The sequence below is a fragment of the Schistocerca americana genome, chromosome X, assembly GCF_021461395.2.
Source record: "Schistocerca americana isolate TAMUIC-IGC-003095 chromosome X, iqSchAmer2.1, whole genome shotgun sequence".
NCBI lineage: Eukaryota > Metazoa > Arthropoda > Insecta > Orthoptera > Acrididae > Schistocerca > Schistocerca americana.
In genome coordinates this window covers 439,501,475-439,520,563 of record NC_060130.1, presented here as the reverse complement: position 1 = coordinate 439,520,563, position 19,089 = coordinate 439,501,475, and the positions used below count along the sequence as shown (strand labels likewise).

Below are 19,089 nucleotides of genomic sequence, written 5' to 3'. Positions count from 1 at the left end.
TCTGTTTAAAAAAAAATTATATTTGAAAAGTGTGTCACACAAGATCAGATCAGTATAATATACCCATATCCTCCAATTAGTTCAGATAATCGATGCTCTGCTGTATGTCAGTTTGAAAAGTGTGTCACACAAGATCAGAGCAGTATAATATACCCATATCCTCCAATTAGTTCAGATAATCGATGCTCTGCTGTATGTCAGTAATTCGGGATAACCAAAAACAGACATCTCACTGTAACAAGTGTTATGGCAATAAAATTATTCAGCCATCTTCTTGATATCACTTGTGTAAACAACAGGAAATCACTCGTTATGGATGGCAGGAAAGATGGATGTTTCAAGGCAGTCTCAAGCGACATATATTCTGACAAAAACATGAGTCTTCCAGCAGTTTATTTTCAACTGAATTATCAATGACTGATTAATAAAAAGAACTAAGTGTCTATCTGCTTAGAATTACATATAAGTTTTTAGGCATGCACATGTATATACAGACACTCTTCTTGTAAGACAGTGAAATAATATCTACATAGCAGAAATAGCTAAAAGCAATTATGCTACTTTATACTTATAGACATGGAACATCAAATACTTTCATAAGTATCTCAGAAAAATTAACTGCATAAAGTTATTCAACCAACAGTGCCACAAAGTGACATTGCTTCCATAACTACTAGTACAGACCACTGAACACTGCTGACCATTATGGGTTATATAGTATTTGATAACATTAATTCAGGTAACAGATCTGAATTTATTGCACAACACAGGACATTTATTCAAAACACCTTCTATGTAGGAACAGAGGGAAAACAAAGGTTTCCAAACATTTGATTTGTGCTTGTAACCTAGTCAAACAATACAAGAATCATTTACTTTCTCTGAAGTAAGACATAATTGAAAAATCTTTATTTTTCTTAATTCTTGTTACTATGTCATTTTTGGAGTAACATTTTCTTAAGGTGAAATGTTGAAATGTAATGTAACCTTTGAACCGCAACACACAACTCATGTATATGGTATGTAAAACACTATGTATTTACTGATTCTTATCTCCTCCAAATTCTCAATAAAAATGTTGGACAAATAACACACTTTCTAGAGGTGATGTATAAAATGTCACCTTCTGTTGGTATGTTCAGTGTTACTTAAATTACAATTACAAATAGTAGCTTAAGTACTTCAAAGTGAAACTCCTCATTTACCTTGGCTCAGAATTTGTTTCTTCTCAGACAGTAACGAAGAGTACAACACTACAGCAGCAAATACACTTCAATTTACAGTAAGAGGTTTTCATCAACCATCATACTTTGCAGATATGCTAGTACATACATAATACACTGCCCATCATCAAAAGTTATCCTTAAAAAATAATGCTGTGATTTACTCATATTTTTAAATGCTTAAAATTTTTAATGTGCAATAAACTTCATTGTGAAGATCTCTACAAATACGGCAAACTGCACCCATGCTGCAGGTCTCAATTACTTTAAAATATACCTTAATTTTAGTAATGTGTATATAAGCTCTTTCAATGCAATACCCGCACCTTGATAATCTCTCATTTTTCTTTCAATATAACCAAATTACCATTACATGAATAATGTACTTTCCTGTGAAAGCTATTTTTTTCCTGACAATCTCCCCCCTCCCCAGCCCCTAAAACAAATATTTCTACACGAAAGTGCAAGCCACAGATGTACTTGAAATATTCAATGCAAAATTTTGCAATTCTACATCAAACTTACTTTGTTTGCAACAAAACACTACACAGTATGAAAAGTCCTACAGTAATAACATTAAACAGATCTTTATACACCAAAACATCAGCGGTAAAAAATATAAGTAAGCCATTAAATGTCATGCTATTGAAGAATGCATTGTTGAGAATGAGAATCAGAGACTGTCTTCACTCAGCTAAGAATGGAGGAAAAGAGAGAGGGAGAGGGAGAGGGGGAGGAGAGAGAGAGAGAGAGAGAGAGAGAGAGAGAGAGAGAGAGAGAAGAGAGCACAGAACTCCTTTCAAAACAGTAAGTAAGGGTCAGGCAGCACAATATAGCATGCTTTACAAGTACATATAAAATAATTTTGACAATTTCTGAAGATTATTTTAACCAAAAATCAATATGAATATATTTCTATATTCATTTTCTGACATCAAGCACTAACTTCCTTGTAACATTTCTATGGAGTCCTATAATATGTTTGAAGAAACTATATTTTCAGTCAACATAAGAAATTATGTTCACTGATTCCCACTGCTTCCACCAATAACATGGACAGATGTCCCAACAAGAAATTTTAAAAGTATAAAGCCTTCAATTTACATTTCTAACAAAATGGTGTAATATCTGTGGTGTTACACTAGCTCAGCAATGCTTGACATGATAAATTGACTATCATAAGACAAATACTAATTCGCTGTAGTGTTGATACCAGTAAAAACTGCAGATCATTTATGATACCTGACTACAAACAATGCTTTACAATGAACACCAACCTGACTGACATACAGCTAATTATTTATTCCTGTGTTATGATCACTGAAACAGCATACTATAAAAGTCACCATAGTGATTGTGATTGCTGTGACATTTAATCCTATTAAATGATAATCCACACTGGTGTATTTAAAAAACTGAAATTAAAAATCAGCATTCAGAAACGTGAATGGCTTCTCTTCTCTCTTCCCACAAATACTAAATAGAATTAAAATTAGAAAATGTGTTGAAAGCAATAAATCTGTAAAGAAAATTTCTTTTCTTCATACCAATTAGCAAGTCACAAAAATAAAGGTCGTGACATTAGATAAAATAAATGTACACTTCACAAATGAAATACATGGTTGCTTCACTCATCACAACATATGTAGCAAAGATTGAAGAACAGAAGAGAGAAAGATAGCATTATCTACAGGATGATGACCTTATGTTTTTGAATGCTCAGAATCACTGGGCTCTTAACAAGAGCATATCAACACATCATGTATTAATCTTCTCCTTGTGTGTAAGAATTTATGATGCTGCAAATAAATATGGTCCACAATGACACAGACTTCTAATGTGTATAAATCAAGCAGTTATTTTTAAACTGTTGAACATCTCCAACAGGCCACTGACATTGATACATTATATGAAATAAATCTGGTCCTGGATGACAGTCATATTATACCAAGAAACCTAACAATAACAAATGTCAAGTAAGTTCTGAAGCACAGCACGCACGCACGCACGCACACACACACACACACACACACACACACACACACACACACACACACACACAGTTGGAATATCTAAATCAAGAAATTGAATGAATGCATCCCCAATCAAATCAGTCAAGACATAAAACGCAATAAGATAATGTGGTGTATCTTACAGTATAAAATAACCTATACACAAGTAATGGTTGGGAAAAGGTCCTATGAAAATGAGCACCACATTTCAAATAAAATCTTCTTTGTGGTGGCTGAGGTCATATGCAATGTCACATTTATAACTATCACCACAAACATTGTCACCTTCGTTGTTGAAGAATTACATAATTCCAACACACATTCTCTGGCATTTCATGTGATATAAGAAAGCTGTAGACATTGTTTACAACTTACATACATATATATGTAAGGCAGAAATGGTACCCTACCATCTTGTTTTTGTCTGCATGGAACCATTCACAAATATGTTATTGAGGTGACTTACTTATGCAGCAACAAGTAAACACTTAGCAAATAACATGCACCATGCTTCTATTCACAAATGACCCCCATACAAATTTTACTTATTCCCTTCTTTCCAAGATCACTGACTTATCAGCTGAGATTATCATTTGTAAATTTAAGTACATTTACTTCTCTTCAAACAGAGGTTTTAATATCTAAGATGTCAATCTTAAGACGGTTTGCAAAACTTTGTTCTTGTATACTAAAGAGAGCAAATAAGGGTTCTTTGTGCAAAACTCCCCAACATCTGATGTATCAGCCACCTGGCCAACACATATTTAAAAAAATAACAGGTAATTTCATTTGTCATTACTATATACATGTATTTTTTTAAATTTATAACAACATTTCCTTTGCAATATATAATGACTGTACAGCCTAGTTCCTTTCGTCAATACTAGAAATTAAAATTACAGGTCAGCCCAACAGCAATGGAGTCATCTACCACTGAACAATCAAACACACACACACACACACACACACACACACACACACACACACACACACACACACACACACACACAATAATTCAAAACACTTTATCTAAATAGTAACAACAATTAAGAAATAAACTGAAACACATGGTGTCCACATTCCATCACTCTTTGTTGTGTAGAATTCTACCTCACAAAGTATGTTAAATTGATAGCTCATCAAAATCAGCTATACTGGAGATCAAATCTAAGTACCTGCAGGCAATGAAAAATCATAAATTAAGAAGGAAACACAGTTCCCACAATGCATGACAAGAATTTCCAATCAAAGGTCAAGAGATATGCATCTATCAGTATATAATGTTCTGGTGAAGAATGTAACTCTCCGAAAACAGAACACAAAAAAATAGACTATGTTAAAATAACTGTATCTGCAATAACTACAACAGCTATTGGTGAATAATATTTACAATTGTGCACCACTTCTACAGACCCCACAGAAACACCTCAATGAATTAAATGTTCTGATTTTATTAACATTTTTATTGTCATGTCAGAGAACTCTAATTATCAACCAACAAAAATATATGCAACTATAAACTTAAAAACTGTTTCTTTTATTTCCTGTTTTCCAGAAATCTGCAAGAACCAGGTGACAGTTTTATAGTTATATATCCTGGAATCACAGTTCGAACCCAAAGCTCTGTGATGAACATGACAAAAAATAATTGTCCTCTGTTTACGGCAGCACACCACAGGCTTAATTTCACAGACTCCTATGCAAACCAACACATTGTACATATGTTTAAAAATTGAAGATATGCATTTGAAATACCCATGGGACACAAGGACACATTTTTCCTCCACGAAAAATGAAGTGTATGGAAACTGGTGAGTAAATTTTCAAGCTTATTGTTTTTCCATTGATTGTGGGCAAACATGTCAGCACTTCAAAATTTCTGGTACTTTAACTTTCAGTTTTCAGTCTTACTAAGTCCAATCATTTTATCCACTCAATAATTTTAAAATGAAGCACAATTAATGTTAATTTCCACAACATTATCTCACAGTCACAGCAGGTCTCCTGCACAGGAACTGTCAGTCACCTAATTTCTTGCTCTAGCTGCCTTTCATTCCAGTATTTCCAAATAATTATTATAGAGACTCTCAAACAACACTGAAGAATTACAAGAGACTTTCCTTAATAATAAAATAATATTAAAACCTATAACAATCAAAAGTGGGCAACCTTATCATTACTAAACACAAGTCCCTGCACGAAGAGCATTTGAGATTTTCAACATAAATATTTTGGATGAACATGTATGTCCTTTACACATTTGTAATCTCACAGACAATTCCAAACAAATGACAACTGTGTCAATGAAATGATCTGTGGAGTATTCACACGCTAGTTATGATAGAACTTTTGTTGTCTCACAGGAACGATCTTCAGGTTCTTAGTCAGGCCTGTATATTGGAATTTTTGGAATGAATTCAATCAAAAGAACCTGCAAAAGAAAATTACTTTTTTTAGTGGGTAAAGCATAGACATTTTATTGGAATGTAATAAAAAATCCTGTGTACAAAAAAAATCATTGTAAACATTACCTCCTTTTAAAATATTTATGAATATAGGTGTACGAATAAGAAAAAGAAAAGTTACAGCAACAGCACATCCATTTATCATACAAGTAGTATATGTTATCTCCGTTATACAGGTACAACATGTTAGTGATTTGGATATCCTGTTAAATCATGTAATACATCATCAATATCAAAAGCGAGTTGAACCCACCAATACTGGATGTCAGCTTTGCCCCGTGAAATAATGATGTCATGTGTGTGAGTGTGTAGAGAGAGAGAGAGAGAGAGAGAGAGAGAGAGAGAGAGAGAGAGAGAGAGAGAGAGAGAGAGAGAGAGAGAGATCATACAAGAGCAAGTAGGGACAGAACAGAACACTGCAAAAATTGTAATGAACCAAATAAATATTCTCAAATGAAGGTTGTTGCGACTAACTAATTTGTAGAAAAGCCTAAGATCTAAGTCTGGTTAGAATGTGACTGTCTAGCTGAGATCTGGAGACGCCAAGAAATGAAGAGCACAGGAAAAGAAGTTGCTTTGTCTGCTTATCAAATCATTCAGGACAGCAATTTTAAAGTTTGAAACCGAATTTCATGGATACTAATGGACAAAAAGAATACAAAAGTCATTTGGAAGGACATGTTATATACATTAAATTTAACATTAATTGATTATTTAAATGTTTAAATTATGGATTTACTGGCATAACATTTAAAGCGATGTAATGCATCACAAGGAGAAAATTTGCTACATTTATATAGCAGAATAGAAGATACTGCAAGTAAACCTGTATTTTTTGTTAAATTTTATGTCAGATTACTTTGTAATGAAAAACAATGTTTGAAACAATAAAGATACTTCTTGATAAGCAGTTCCTTTTTGCTATTTTAACTTCATGTGATAAAATGCTAAAAGAATACAGTATACTGTCACTTGTCCAAACATGCAGTTCTCAGGGTAGTGTAAAAGGTTTGTGTGAAACACTCTATCTTATTGTCTGCAATACTCCTTTAAAAACTGAAGGTACTGATACTTTTCTTTTGATGTTGCCACAGGACTTGTAAAGACAAATTACTACTACTACTACTACTACTACTACTACTATTATTATTGTCAGTAGTATACAAAATTATTCAAAAAGAAAATTTTCTTATATTTTTATATTTTATGTCTGTAAACTGGGGATTGACATTATCCACACTGCTGCTCTTGAAGTTGCTGTGAAACTCTCCCACTGATAAAATCTGAGCTATATGTTGAATGAGGTGGGGATGTTTTTGTGATGATTACCTCTCTTACGGGTCTTGTTAGGAAACGACATTTCATCAAATATTTCTTCTTCAGAAATGACCCCCAATTTTGTATCATATTATGACTGACCACGACAACATTCAAAACGCTTAGGTTTACATCAAGCTCCAACTATGATCTGCACCCAATCCACTGGAACTTCTGCCTCTGCTTACGAGTTAATCAGTCCTATATTATTATCATGTTTCATAAAAGTGTTTCCCATACTATGTGAAGTTACTTTCACTGCCTCCAAAAGCTTCAGTTCACTTGCAAGATAATTACAATACCCTGATACAGTGTAACTCTTGTTCTACCCTGAACATGAATCACAAATGAATTCTTAGAGGTTTCTTTCTTATTTAATAATTCTGTCAAAAAGTGATTTACAAAGGAAACAACTTAACTGGCCCCTTTTGTTCCAGTATCTGCAGTGTAAGTGTAGAATACTGAAGTTGCATTTGAAAGCTGATGAATACTGAAAGAGTAAACAGACAACTGCCTTTTGTAATAGACATTATTAGTACTTAGGTTTGGTAAGCATGCATTTTTTTTGTAGTGTATACAGATTGCTTTTGTTCATTAGACTTTTGACTTCTAAAACTAGCATTCCTCTTTCTAGCACAAAATGTTTCAGCTTTCACTTTGCGTACTTTCTGGTCAATGGTGATCTCATTAATTTCCTTCAAGACTTGTTTCTTCATGTCATCATCTAAATTTGCAATTAACATTGCATTGAGCACTTTCATATCAGCAGTATACTTATCACATGTTGACCATGTATCATTCCTTGGATACCCCAAAGCTATATTAAATTTGATGTTGAATACTGTTCTATGCATTTCATATGAAATATTAAAATTCGTGTATTTTCCTGGAACATTTCATGCAATTTTTTTCATAAAATCTTCTTCTGGGAGATACAACTTCTTGGTCTTGTCATTGCTGTAATGACTTGATCTACCCTTAAATGAATGAATGTAATCATATACCTCTGCCATTCCTGCTGCTTCCGTAATTTTTCCATGGCCTACTTCCAGTCTTATCCGTTCCAGCACGAAGAGACAAGTGCAGCTTCAAAGACTTCTGCACAGTCATTAATCATCACCTTGTTACTCCAAGCACTCCCATGAAAGCTTTTCTGCACATAGGAACTTCATGTACAATTTCATCACGTTATACTCTTACTCTGTTGCGGAAATTACACCCTCGAAGCTGTGCATCATCTTAATTATTCCTTGATCAACTTCTGTGAAATGGAAGTATTGTAATGAGGCCAGTCAGATACAGTGATTGTTCATTCCAGCCAACCATATCACTAAATTTTCATATAATAATTGATCTTTTTTCAGCACTTAATATCTCAAAACACTAACTTACAGTTGCAGTCTTCTCGTAGTTCATTCGACTGAACTATTAATTTCTTCATGATTGTACTCATTCACCCTCTTACTTGCCTTTTCCTAACACTGTTAGAATCTGAAGATCTCTGTCTTTCAGCTTAAGATGCAGTACTCATTATTCAGTGTAAATAATAGACTATTAAAGCTGAAAAGAATCACTTACAACACCTGCAATACTAAACACAATGTCTCAAACTAAAGAAATGGTTCTCACTAGTACTAACAATGCACAATAAAGAAAAATTGTCTGGTTTTTGCTTCAACACTGTTTGACAAACCACAACGAATCTAGAACTTAATACACAACACTGGATAAAAAAAATTTATTCCCTGTAGCAAGAGACGGCACATTCTTCCCCTGCATGTGTAATCTAAAATGGTTTATAGAACGTGGATTATTCATATTATCAGATTCACCGGTTAACAATACTAAACAACACAGAATCCAACATCTCATGGCATACATAATTCATTTTTGAAGAAAAGTGGACAACTCACATTCTTTTCCTGCACTCTTCAAATCTTAACATAAAAGTTTTCTGGGTATGGTACCATGTCATTATGTATGAAACTACTACTGGAGAAAAACCATTTCGGTCACAGTTGCAATGGCCTTCTTCTGGGTTTATTGGTGTGTTCTAGCTATGCAGTGTCTCTTATATTTTGTTATTACCTCCCCCCCATGAACCATGGACCTTGCCATTGGTGGCAAGGCTTGCGTGCCTCAACAATACAGATAGCCGTACTGTAGGTGCAGCCACAATGGAGGGGTATCTGTTGAGAGGCCAGACAAACGTGTGGTTCCTGAAGAGGGACAGCAGCCTTTTCAGTAGTTGCACGGGCAACAGTCTGGATGATCGACTGATCTGGCCTTGTAACACTACCCAAAATGGCCTTGCTGTTCTGGTACTGTGAACGGCTAAAAGCAAGGGGAAACTACAGCCATAATTTTTCCCAAGGGCATGCAGCTTTACTGTATGACTAAATGATGATGGTGTCCTCTTGGGTAAAATATTCTGGAGGTAAAATAGTCCCCCATTCGGATCTCCGGGGAGGGACTACTCAAGAGGACGTTGTTATCAGGAGAAAGAAAACTGGCGTTCTATGGATTGGAGCGTGGAATGTCAGATCCCTTAATCGGGCAAGTAGGTTAGAAAATTTAAAAAGGGAAATGGATAGGTTGAAGTTAGATATAGTGGGAATTAGTGAAGTTCTGTGGCAGGAGGAACAAGATTTTTGGTCAGGTGAATACAGGGTTATAAATACAAAATCAAATAGGGGTAATGCAGGAGTAGGTTTAATAGTGAATAAAAAAAATAGGTGTACGGGTAAGCTACTACAAACAGCATAGTGAACACATTATTGTGGCCAAAATAGACACGAACCCATGCCTACTACAGTAGTACAAGTTTATATGCCAAATAGCTCTGCAGATGACGAAGAAATTGATGAAATGTATGATGAGATAAAATAAATTATTCACGCAGTGAAGGGAGACGAAAATTTAATAGTCATGGGTGACTGGAATTCAACAGTAGGAAAAGGGAGAGAATGAAACATAGTAGGTGAATATGGATTGGGGCTAAGAAATGAAAGAGGAAGCCGCCTGGTAGAATTTTGCGCAGAGCATAACTTCATCATAGCTAACACGTGGTTTAAGAATCATGAAAGAAGGTTGTATACATGGAAGAACCCTGGAGATACTAAAAGGTATACATGATTCAGAATCACCGTCGAATGAGAAGTTGGCTCCTGTTTACCAAATGCTTGACACGCCATGGGGCAGCAGTTACTCGCCGGTAGTGCTCATGCCTCATGTTGACAGTGTGGTCTGTTGGGCTCTGACTGCTGGCAGTCAAGACAGGGCTATCAGCAAGACTGCGGAAAAGAAATAAAATTCAACAAAGCCTGTGTGTTGGCCAAGCACCTGGTTATGACGAAATACAAAGTCAGAGAGGCCATCAAAATACTTAAACAACCCAAGAACATGAATAGAGAGGATGGACTCAGGCTCGCCCCATCTTGGCTATCAGAACACAACAGACCACATTGTCAACTCGAGGCACGAGCACTACCGTCAAGTAACTGCCGCCGTGCGGCCGATGTCCAGCATTTGGTAAACAGGAGCCGACTTCTCATTCGACGGTGACCAGCAATGATGGCACATGACACAAGAGCCAATAGACAACATAGATTACGCTCTCCCTCCACTGCAATGACCTATTAGAATAAAATTCCCTATCCTCCTTCCTTAAGTGACCAATGAAACAAATTATCCCTTGGAGGTATTTCCAAGGTAACATAATGAGTAAAGGTTCTACAAGAAAGCAGCCTTTAGCTGCTTGATGCATGCCACCAAGGTCAGCTTACCACTGCCTAGTAAAGCCACAAAATAGGTACAGTCAACTACTGAAAAAGGTTGGAGATAAAAGTACAATTAATGCTTTGGGTGAACACAAATCGAATATGCCACAGAGATTTCACAGTTGAATACTACAGCACGCATGACTTTTAGTCTATGTCCGCATCCTACGTAAAGCCATTTGGAGATTAAGTTCAGCAGACTGGCATACTGTGTTGTCTTAATAGAAGTAAATATCATCACTGTACAGCACCAATGATGCATTGTGTCCATCAGTAGCTTCAGTTCCATTTATTGAAATAACAAATTGGGTGGTACTCAAAACAGGCCCCTTTAACACACTGTTTTCTTGTTCCTATAACTGGTAAGAGTTGCTCTCACAAATGCAAACGAATGCACGAGATAAGAAGTCTTGTATAAAGTGGACAAGTAGCCCTGGAAACACAGCTTGTTCACTGTGGCACCATTAGTATTCTGCAGGTCCAGGAATACCGTGATAAGATGTTGACGTTGCACAGTGTAATCTTTGACAGCAGAGTAGAGTCTGCACAGAAGGTTTCAAATAAAAGACCTGGACTATATGAATTCACACTTAAGTAGTAATAGCAAATGTTTTGATTCCAGCCACCAGAAGTAATCAACCACTTGCTCTGATAACTTTTGTGTAGTTACTGTTAAACTACTTGTTCAGTAACTGTCCTCACTTTGAGAGTTTTTGTAGGATTTAAACATTGGTGTAACTATACTTTTCTTCCAACAGGTAGGAAAAATTACTCCTTTTCATATTTTGTTATAAAACTGCTAAAATACCAGATTTTCCATTGTTGTTGATGTGATGTGGAACCTGATAATGTATTGCGTATGGTCCTCTGGATTGTGCTAACACAGTGTTAAATTTCCAGTCAGTAAAACAGTATGGTGTATGTTACAAATGTTCTTGGTGTGGAAAAAGAGGATATTATAATCCACTTAAGTTATAGGAGATATGAATGGTGGCAAACTGTTGGCCGATGCTGACATTTCTGCATTATGCTTTTATTTCTTCATTTCCAGTCCACGATGAAGAAGATGATGATGATTATGTGTATCTGAAGTTCAGTGACTTCATCGGTATAAGTACAGAGAACCTCACTGGTGGTAGTTTCAGCGATCTTGGCAGATGAGTAGTTTACATTAATGTGCCCTAACTTACCCCACGCTTTAGCAATCTGGTTACGTGAAGTCAGTGAAGTGATGTAGTGCTCTCAACAGTGTTTATTCTGTTGTTTGAAAAGAGATTCTTACCCTTGTTGATCTAGTGAGGATTAAGTTAGTAATCAAAGACTGTCATTTGTGCTGTTGTAGAGATTGTCTGATCTCTTTAATTGGTACAGCTATTCCTTTGGGCCACCAGGATATTGTCTTGAGTTTAGAGGATCAAGATGGGAGGCATACAGCAGCTTCTGTTGTTTATAGAATGATATTCATAGCATCTTGCACAATACTGATCAATTTCTTTTGTACGATTTGGGATTAACAGGCCCGCAGAAATGTACGCTTGCCAGTCAGCTTGCTTTGAGGAGAAGTGTGGCAACTCTCCAGAGCACTGGAAATGTGAGATCGACAAGATAACGGGCTGGCTGAACACACAATTCTGGGACTGCTGCAGTTCAGGGCGTAGATTGGGTTGAGGGATTGGGGAATGGCTGCTGACAGTTTGGAGGGAGGCAACAGGTGTGCAGAATGGGAAGGGTGGCTGATGATTTGGAAGGAGGCAGAAGGTGTACTGGATGGGAAGGGTGGCCAACAGTTCAGAGGGAGCAGCACATGTGTGGGATGAGAAAAGGACTGATGGTTCGTAGGGATGCAGCAAGTGTGTGGAATACGAAGGGTGGCCAACAGTTCAGAGGCAGGCAGCATGTGTGGGATGCAAAGGTTGGCTGATGGCTGGCTGGCAGGCATGCAGCAGGTGTGCGGGATCTACATCTACATACTCCACAAGCCACCATATGGTGCATGGCAGAGGGTACCCTGTACCACTACTAGTTATTTCCTTTCCTCCTTGTGAGTGCAGGCATTTGCCTGCAGGGGAACAGTGACTATTAGTAATTAAAATTGTAAGGCCACCACAAGTTGCATGTAACTTTTTCTTTATTTTATGTGTTTCACTCGAGCAACACAACCATCTTTAGAACTGTGAAATTACAATGTGTTACACCACCGTACAATAAGATAAATTAACAGATTCAAATTACAACAATGTAACTTACATTACTAATACCAGGCTGTGTATAGCACCACCATGATACATAAAATGAAGTATGTTGGTTGAGTACAGTTAACATAAATGATCTGGTCAGGTACATTCTAAGATTAAACAGGAAGATATATTACATCTTGTTGAGTGAGTCACAGGCCTATCTATATGTGCTTTAGTTAAAACTACCTCATCAAGCCTTACGTAAAGCTACATAATACAAAAACACTAATATCACTAAACTAGGGAAATAACAGTCAGTCAGTTTTAATGCCATTAATAACCTGTTACACACGACATGGTGTACTAACGTCTCTAGACATGGCAATTATACTTTTAATTTGTAATTTTACCATATTCATTTACAATTATTTTAATAACCAGTGAGTCACAGGCCTATCTATATGTGCTTTAGTTAAAACTACCTCATCAAGCCTTACGTAAAGCTACATAATACAAAAACACTAATATCACTAAACTAGGGAAATAACAGTCAGTCAGTTTTAATGCCATTAATAACCTGTTACACACGACATGGTGTACTAACGTCTCTAGACATGGCAATTATACTTTTAATTTGTAATTTTACCATATTCATTTACAATTATTTTAATAACCAGGTATGTTTTCTAGACTTGTATGTGTGAACACCCAAAAAAGCGGCAGACAATAACTCTAGTTTAGTGATATTAGAGTTTTTTGTATTACATAGCTTTACATAACACTTCATGAGGTAGTTTCAATGAAAGCCATACTGATAGGGCTTGATTCGCTCAACAAGAAACAGTGTATCTTGCTGTTTAATCTTATAATTCACCTGACCAGGGAAATTACATTAACTGTACACAACAAACTTACTCTATTTTACTTACGACGCCAGCGCTACACACAGCCCGATACCTGTAACTAGTGCGACCTTAGCCTCGTAATGTAAGTTGTTATGTTGCAAGTTGAATCTGTTAGTTTATCTTAGTGGGTGGTGGTATAACACATGGCAATATCATAGCTCTGAAGATGCTTGCGTTGGTCAAGTGGAACATGTAAAACAAGGAAAAAGTTACATGTGATTAGGGGTGGCGCTACAATTTTAATTTCCTTTCCTGTTCCACTTGCAAATAAAGAGAGGAAAAGATGACTAACTATATGATTCCTTACGAGCCCTAATTTCTTGTACCTTACCTTGTAGTCCCTATGCAAAACATATATTGGCAACTGAAGAATTACTCTGCAGACAGCTTCAAATGCCAGTTCTCTAAGTTTTCTCAATAGTGTTCCTTGAAAAGAACGTCACCTTCCCACCAGAGATTCTCGTTTGAGCTCCCAAAGCATCTCCGTAATACTTGCATGTTAGTCAAACCTACTAACAACAAATCTAGCAGCCTGCCTCTGAACTTGTGTGGCTCCCAAACACTCTAGGGGTACTCAAGAATAGGTCACACTAGCGTCCTATATGCAGTCTCCTATACAGATGTAACATTCTTCCCCAAAATTCTTCCAATAAACCGAAACTGAACATTTGCCTTCTCTGCCACAATCCACCCAGATATTTAAATGATGTGACTGTGTCAAGCAGGACATTATTAATGCTGTATCCAAACATTATGGGGGTTTCTTCCTCCTCATACTCATTAACTTGTATTTTTCTACGTTTAGAGCCAGCTGCCACTCATCTCTCAAACTAGAAATTTCCTCCAAGTCATCCTGTATCCTCCTACAGTCACTCAGCTTTGACACTTTCTCATGCAACACAGTGTCAGTAGCAAACAACTGCAGATTGCTGTCAACCTCATCCACCAGATAATTTATGTATATAGAAAATAATAGTGGTCCTATCACACTTCCCCGGTGCACTCCTGACAAAACCCATGTCTCTGGGAAACATTCAGTGCCAAGGACAAGGTACTGGGTTCTGTTGCTTACAAAAGTCTTCAAGCCACTGATGTCGTACTTTCATTAACAGTACGCTGTGGGGCATCAGGTCATATGCTTTTCGGACATCTAGAAATATGGAACCTGCCTGTTGCCCTTCATCCACCATTTGCAGTATATCGTGAGAGAAAAGGCAAGCCGAGTTTTGTATGAATGGTGATTCCTAAAACTGCGCTGATTCGTGGATATAAACTTTTTGGTGTCGAGGAAATTTATTACACTGAGGTGAAAAAATTTGTGGGATACATCCTTATATGGTTTCAGACCTCCTTTTGCCCACTGTATTGCAGCAACTCGAGTAGTTGTTGGAAGTTCCCTGCAGAAATAATGAGTCATGCTGCCTCTTTAGCCGTCCATAATTACGAAAATGTTGCCAATGCAGTATTTTGTGGACAACCTGACCTCTCGATTATGTCCCATAAATAACCAATGGGATTTATGTTGGACGATCTGGATGGCCAAATCGTTTGCCCACACTGTCCAGAATGTTCATCAACCTAATTGCGAACATTTGTGGCCTGGTGACATCGTTGTTTGGGAATATGAAGTCAATGAATGCAAATGGTCTCCAAGTAGCTGAACATAACCATTTCCAGTCAATGGTCAGTTCAGCTGGACCAAAGAACTCATTACAGTCCATGAAGACACAGCCCACACCATTATGGAGCAACCACCAGCTTGCACAATGCCTTGTTGACAACACGGGTCCTTGGCTTCGCATGGTTCCACAACACTCACTCAGACCCTATCATCAGCTCTTAACAACTGAAAGCAGGACTCATCTGACCAGGCCACAGTTTTCCAGTCATCTAGGATCCTTCCGATATTGTCATGAGCCCATGAGAGGTGCTGCAGTCAACATCGTACTGTTAGCAAAGGCACTCACATCGGTCGTCTGCTATGATAGCCCATTAGTGCCAAATTTTGTCACACTGACCAAACAGATATGTTCGTTCTTACATCCCACGCTCATTTCAGCAGTTATTTCATGCAGTGTTTCTTGTCTGTTAGCACTGACAACTAAATACAAATGTTGCTCCACTCGGTTGTTAAGTGAAGGCCATTGGCCACTGCATTGCCTGTGGTGAGGGTTAATGCCTAAATTTTGGTATTCTTAGCACTCCTGACACTGTGGATCTTGGAATACTGAATTATCTAACAATTCCAAAAATGGAATGTCCTATGCGTCTAGCTCCAACTACCATTCTGTGTTTAAAGTCTGTTAATTCCCATCGTGTGGCCATAATCATGTCAGAAACCTTTTCATACGAATCATACGAGTACAAATGACAGCTCGGCAAATGCACTGCCCTCTTATACCTTGGGTACATGATGATACTGCCATCTGTATATCTGCATGTCACTATCCCATCAACTTTGTCACCTCAGTACGTATTCGAACTCACAGTATATATTTGAACTCAGAATACGCTCAAGAAGTCTGCAGTAAACTGATGTTAAGGACACTGGTCTGTAATTTTGTAGATCTGTTCTTTTACCCATCTTATACACAGGTGTCAACTGCTTTTTTCCAGTTGCTTGGAACTTTGCATTGGGTGAGAGATTTGCAATAAATACAAGCTAAGTAAGTGGCCAATGCCACAGACTACTCTTCATAAAACCAAATTGGGATTCCATCTGGACCTGAAGATTTATTTGTTTTCAACTCTTTCAGCTGTTTCTTTACACCAGTGGTGCTTATTAATGTACATCGCCCATACAGGACTCTGTGCAACAGTCAAACGATGGTATGTACATACAATTCTCCATAGGTAAAAATTTCTTTAACCTGGAATTTAAAACTTAGGCTTTCATTTTACTGTCTTCTACTACCACACCAGACACATCAGCAAGTGACTGGATAGAAGCCTTACAGCCACCTAGCAATTTTACATAGTACCAATTTTTTTTGAGATCTCAGCCAGATCTTTTGCTAAGGTATGACAGTGGTAGTTGCATTTGTAGTGTATACCTCTTTTCATGGATATAAGAATCTCTGCTAACACTTGCCTGTCTTCATTTGTGTGTTCTATTTTGAACCAAGTGTGCAACAGCACACAGCCTTTGCTTTCTCAGCATTTTCCAATGGGAAGGGCAGTTGACAGTTTGCACGGAGACAGCAGATGTGAGGGATGGGAAGGGTGGCTGGTGGGTCGAAGGGAGGCAGCAGGTGTGCAGAACGGAAAGATGCTAATGGTTTGGAGGGAGGCAGCAGGTGTGCGGGATGGAAAGTGTTTGCAGGGAGGTGGCAGGTGTGCAGGATAGGAAGCGTAGCTGACGGTCTGCAGGAGGCAGCAGGTGTGTACGATTGGAAGAGTGGTTGAAAGTTTGGAGGGAGACGGCAGATGAATGGGATGGGAAGGGTGGTTGACGGTTCAGAGGGAGGCGGCAGGTGTGTGGGATGAGAAGGTTGGTTGATGGTTCACAGAGAGCCAGCTGGTGAATGGGATGGGAATGGTGGTTGATGGTTCGCAGGGAGGCAGCCAGTGCACGGGGTTGGGAAGGTGGCTGAGGGTTCAGATGGAGGCAACAGGTGTGCAGGATGGGAATGCGAGAGGGAGTATAGGAGTGTAGGAACTCTGTTCACGATGATAATGGCATAGAGATTGTGTCGGGAGAGGGTGGCAGGAAAGAAGTAGTGGAGACTGGTAGAGGATGTGGTTACTGTGGGTTAGCAGAGATTGAGAACAGGAACATTTCAAGAACAAAGCATGTCTTGCAAGCACAACTCCCTTCTACATATTTCAAGAAAGCTAGTGCTGGGGGGAAGGATCTAGATGGTATGGACTGTGATGTAGACATTGAGCTCTAGAATACTGCGCTCAGCAGTGCAGTCCACCACTGGATTTTCTTCTCTGTTCTTGGCCAGAGTTGGTAGTGGCCATTCATTCTGGTGGACAGCTTTTTAGTGATCATGCCCAAATAAAATTCTGTGCAGAAATTGCAGCAGAGCTGGATATGACATGGCTGCTTTCACTTGTGGACCTGCCTCTGGTGGGAGAGGGCAATCCTGTGACAGGACTAGAATAGCAAGTGCTGAGTGGGTGAATTGGTCAGATCTTGCACCACAGCCTTCCACAGGGATAGGACCCCTGTGGCAAGGGGCTGGGTGTGGGATTTGCACAGGTATGAGCAAGGGCATTATGGAGGTTGGGCCACAGCAGAATACCAAATCAGGAGTAGTGAGGAGGATTGTTGTTAGGATGTCCTTCACTACAAGGCTTGATGACAAATGGTCGAATTCCTGGTGAAGGATATCACTCACATTTGCTCAAGTCCGGGATGATATCGGGTGTTGTGAGGGTGCTCCTTTGAAGCTGGTTCTTGGATGTGGTGGGAGGATTAAGGATCATGAGCACTAACCAGCTCTTCACCAGTACGAATGGCCACCACCACACTGCGTTGGAAACCCGGTGGCGGAACACATGGCTGAGTACAAATGCTCTAGTGCTATGGTTGCTTCAAAACCTGTGCCATCTGGATCCCTCCCCCCAAGCACCACCTTCCCTTAACTATTTAGGTGTGAGTTATCCCTGCAACACATCCTTCATTCTTGCAATTCTCCTAGCCTCAAACTCTGCTAATCCACTGCACCCACACCCTCTATTCAACATCATCCCCTTCCCCTGGCCTCTCATCCCCTCCCAATCAATTCCAAGCACATCAGCACCATCATGCGCCACACTCCTATCTAGTGTACCTGCCGCCTCTTCCTCTTGCATTCCCATCCTGCACATCTGCTGTCTCCCTCTGAGCTGTCAGCCACCCTTCTCCAAATCCTCCTCCCACGTTCTTCCTCTTTTATTTCCTTCTACTTACCCTACCTGACAACCCTCAACCTTTCTACCTGCCAAACTGCAGTCCAGTATTGTGTTTTTAGCCAGCACACAGAAGTTCGGCGAGTTGTCTGCTTTTCATTCTGTTAAACTTTCCTTGCCAGATACAAACCAATTCTTGTGAGGGTTTCCCAGACCACATTTCTGGATTGAGAGATGACCAAGCTATTCAACAGCACAATATGTGTATTTCGTCTTTCAGCTGAGTGCAGCTGATTTGTTTGTTTGTGGGTTCATGGGAGGAAGGTGTCCTACGAGATAATTTCTGTGATGTCAGATCAGGATGAAGAGTCT

At 38.5% G+C, this 19,089-nt stretch overlaps 1 protein-coding gene across 1 annotated transcript in view; it reads right to left on the bottom strand.

Annotated features, from left to right (window-relative positions):
- Nucleotides 1-376: 376 nt before the first annotated feature.
- The window catches only part of LOC124555139 (cysteine-rich hydrophobic domain-containing protein 2), a 39,423-nt gene continuing 20,710 nt past the window's right edge, over nt 377-19,089 (bottom strand). The window contains exon 4 of the mRNA XM_047128950.1: nt 377-5,666. Coding sequence (XP_046984906.1) covers nt 5,616-5,666 — 51 coding nt within the window. The 3' untranslated portion in view covers nt 377-5,615. The remainder of the gene's footprint in view (nt 5,667-19,089) is intronic.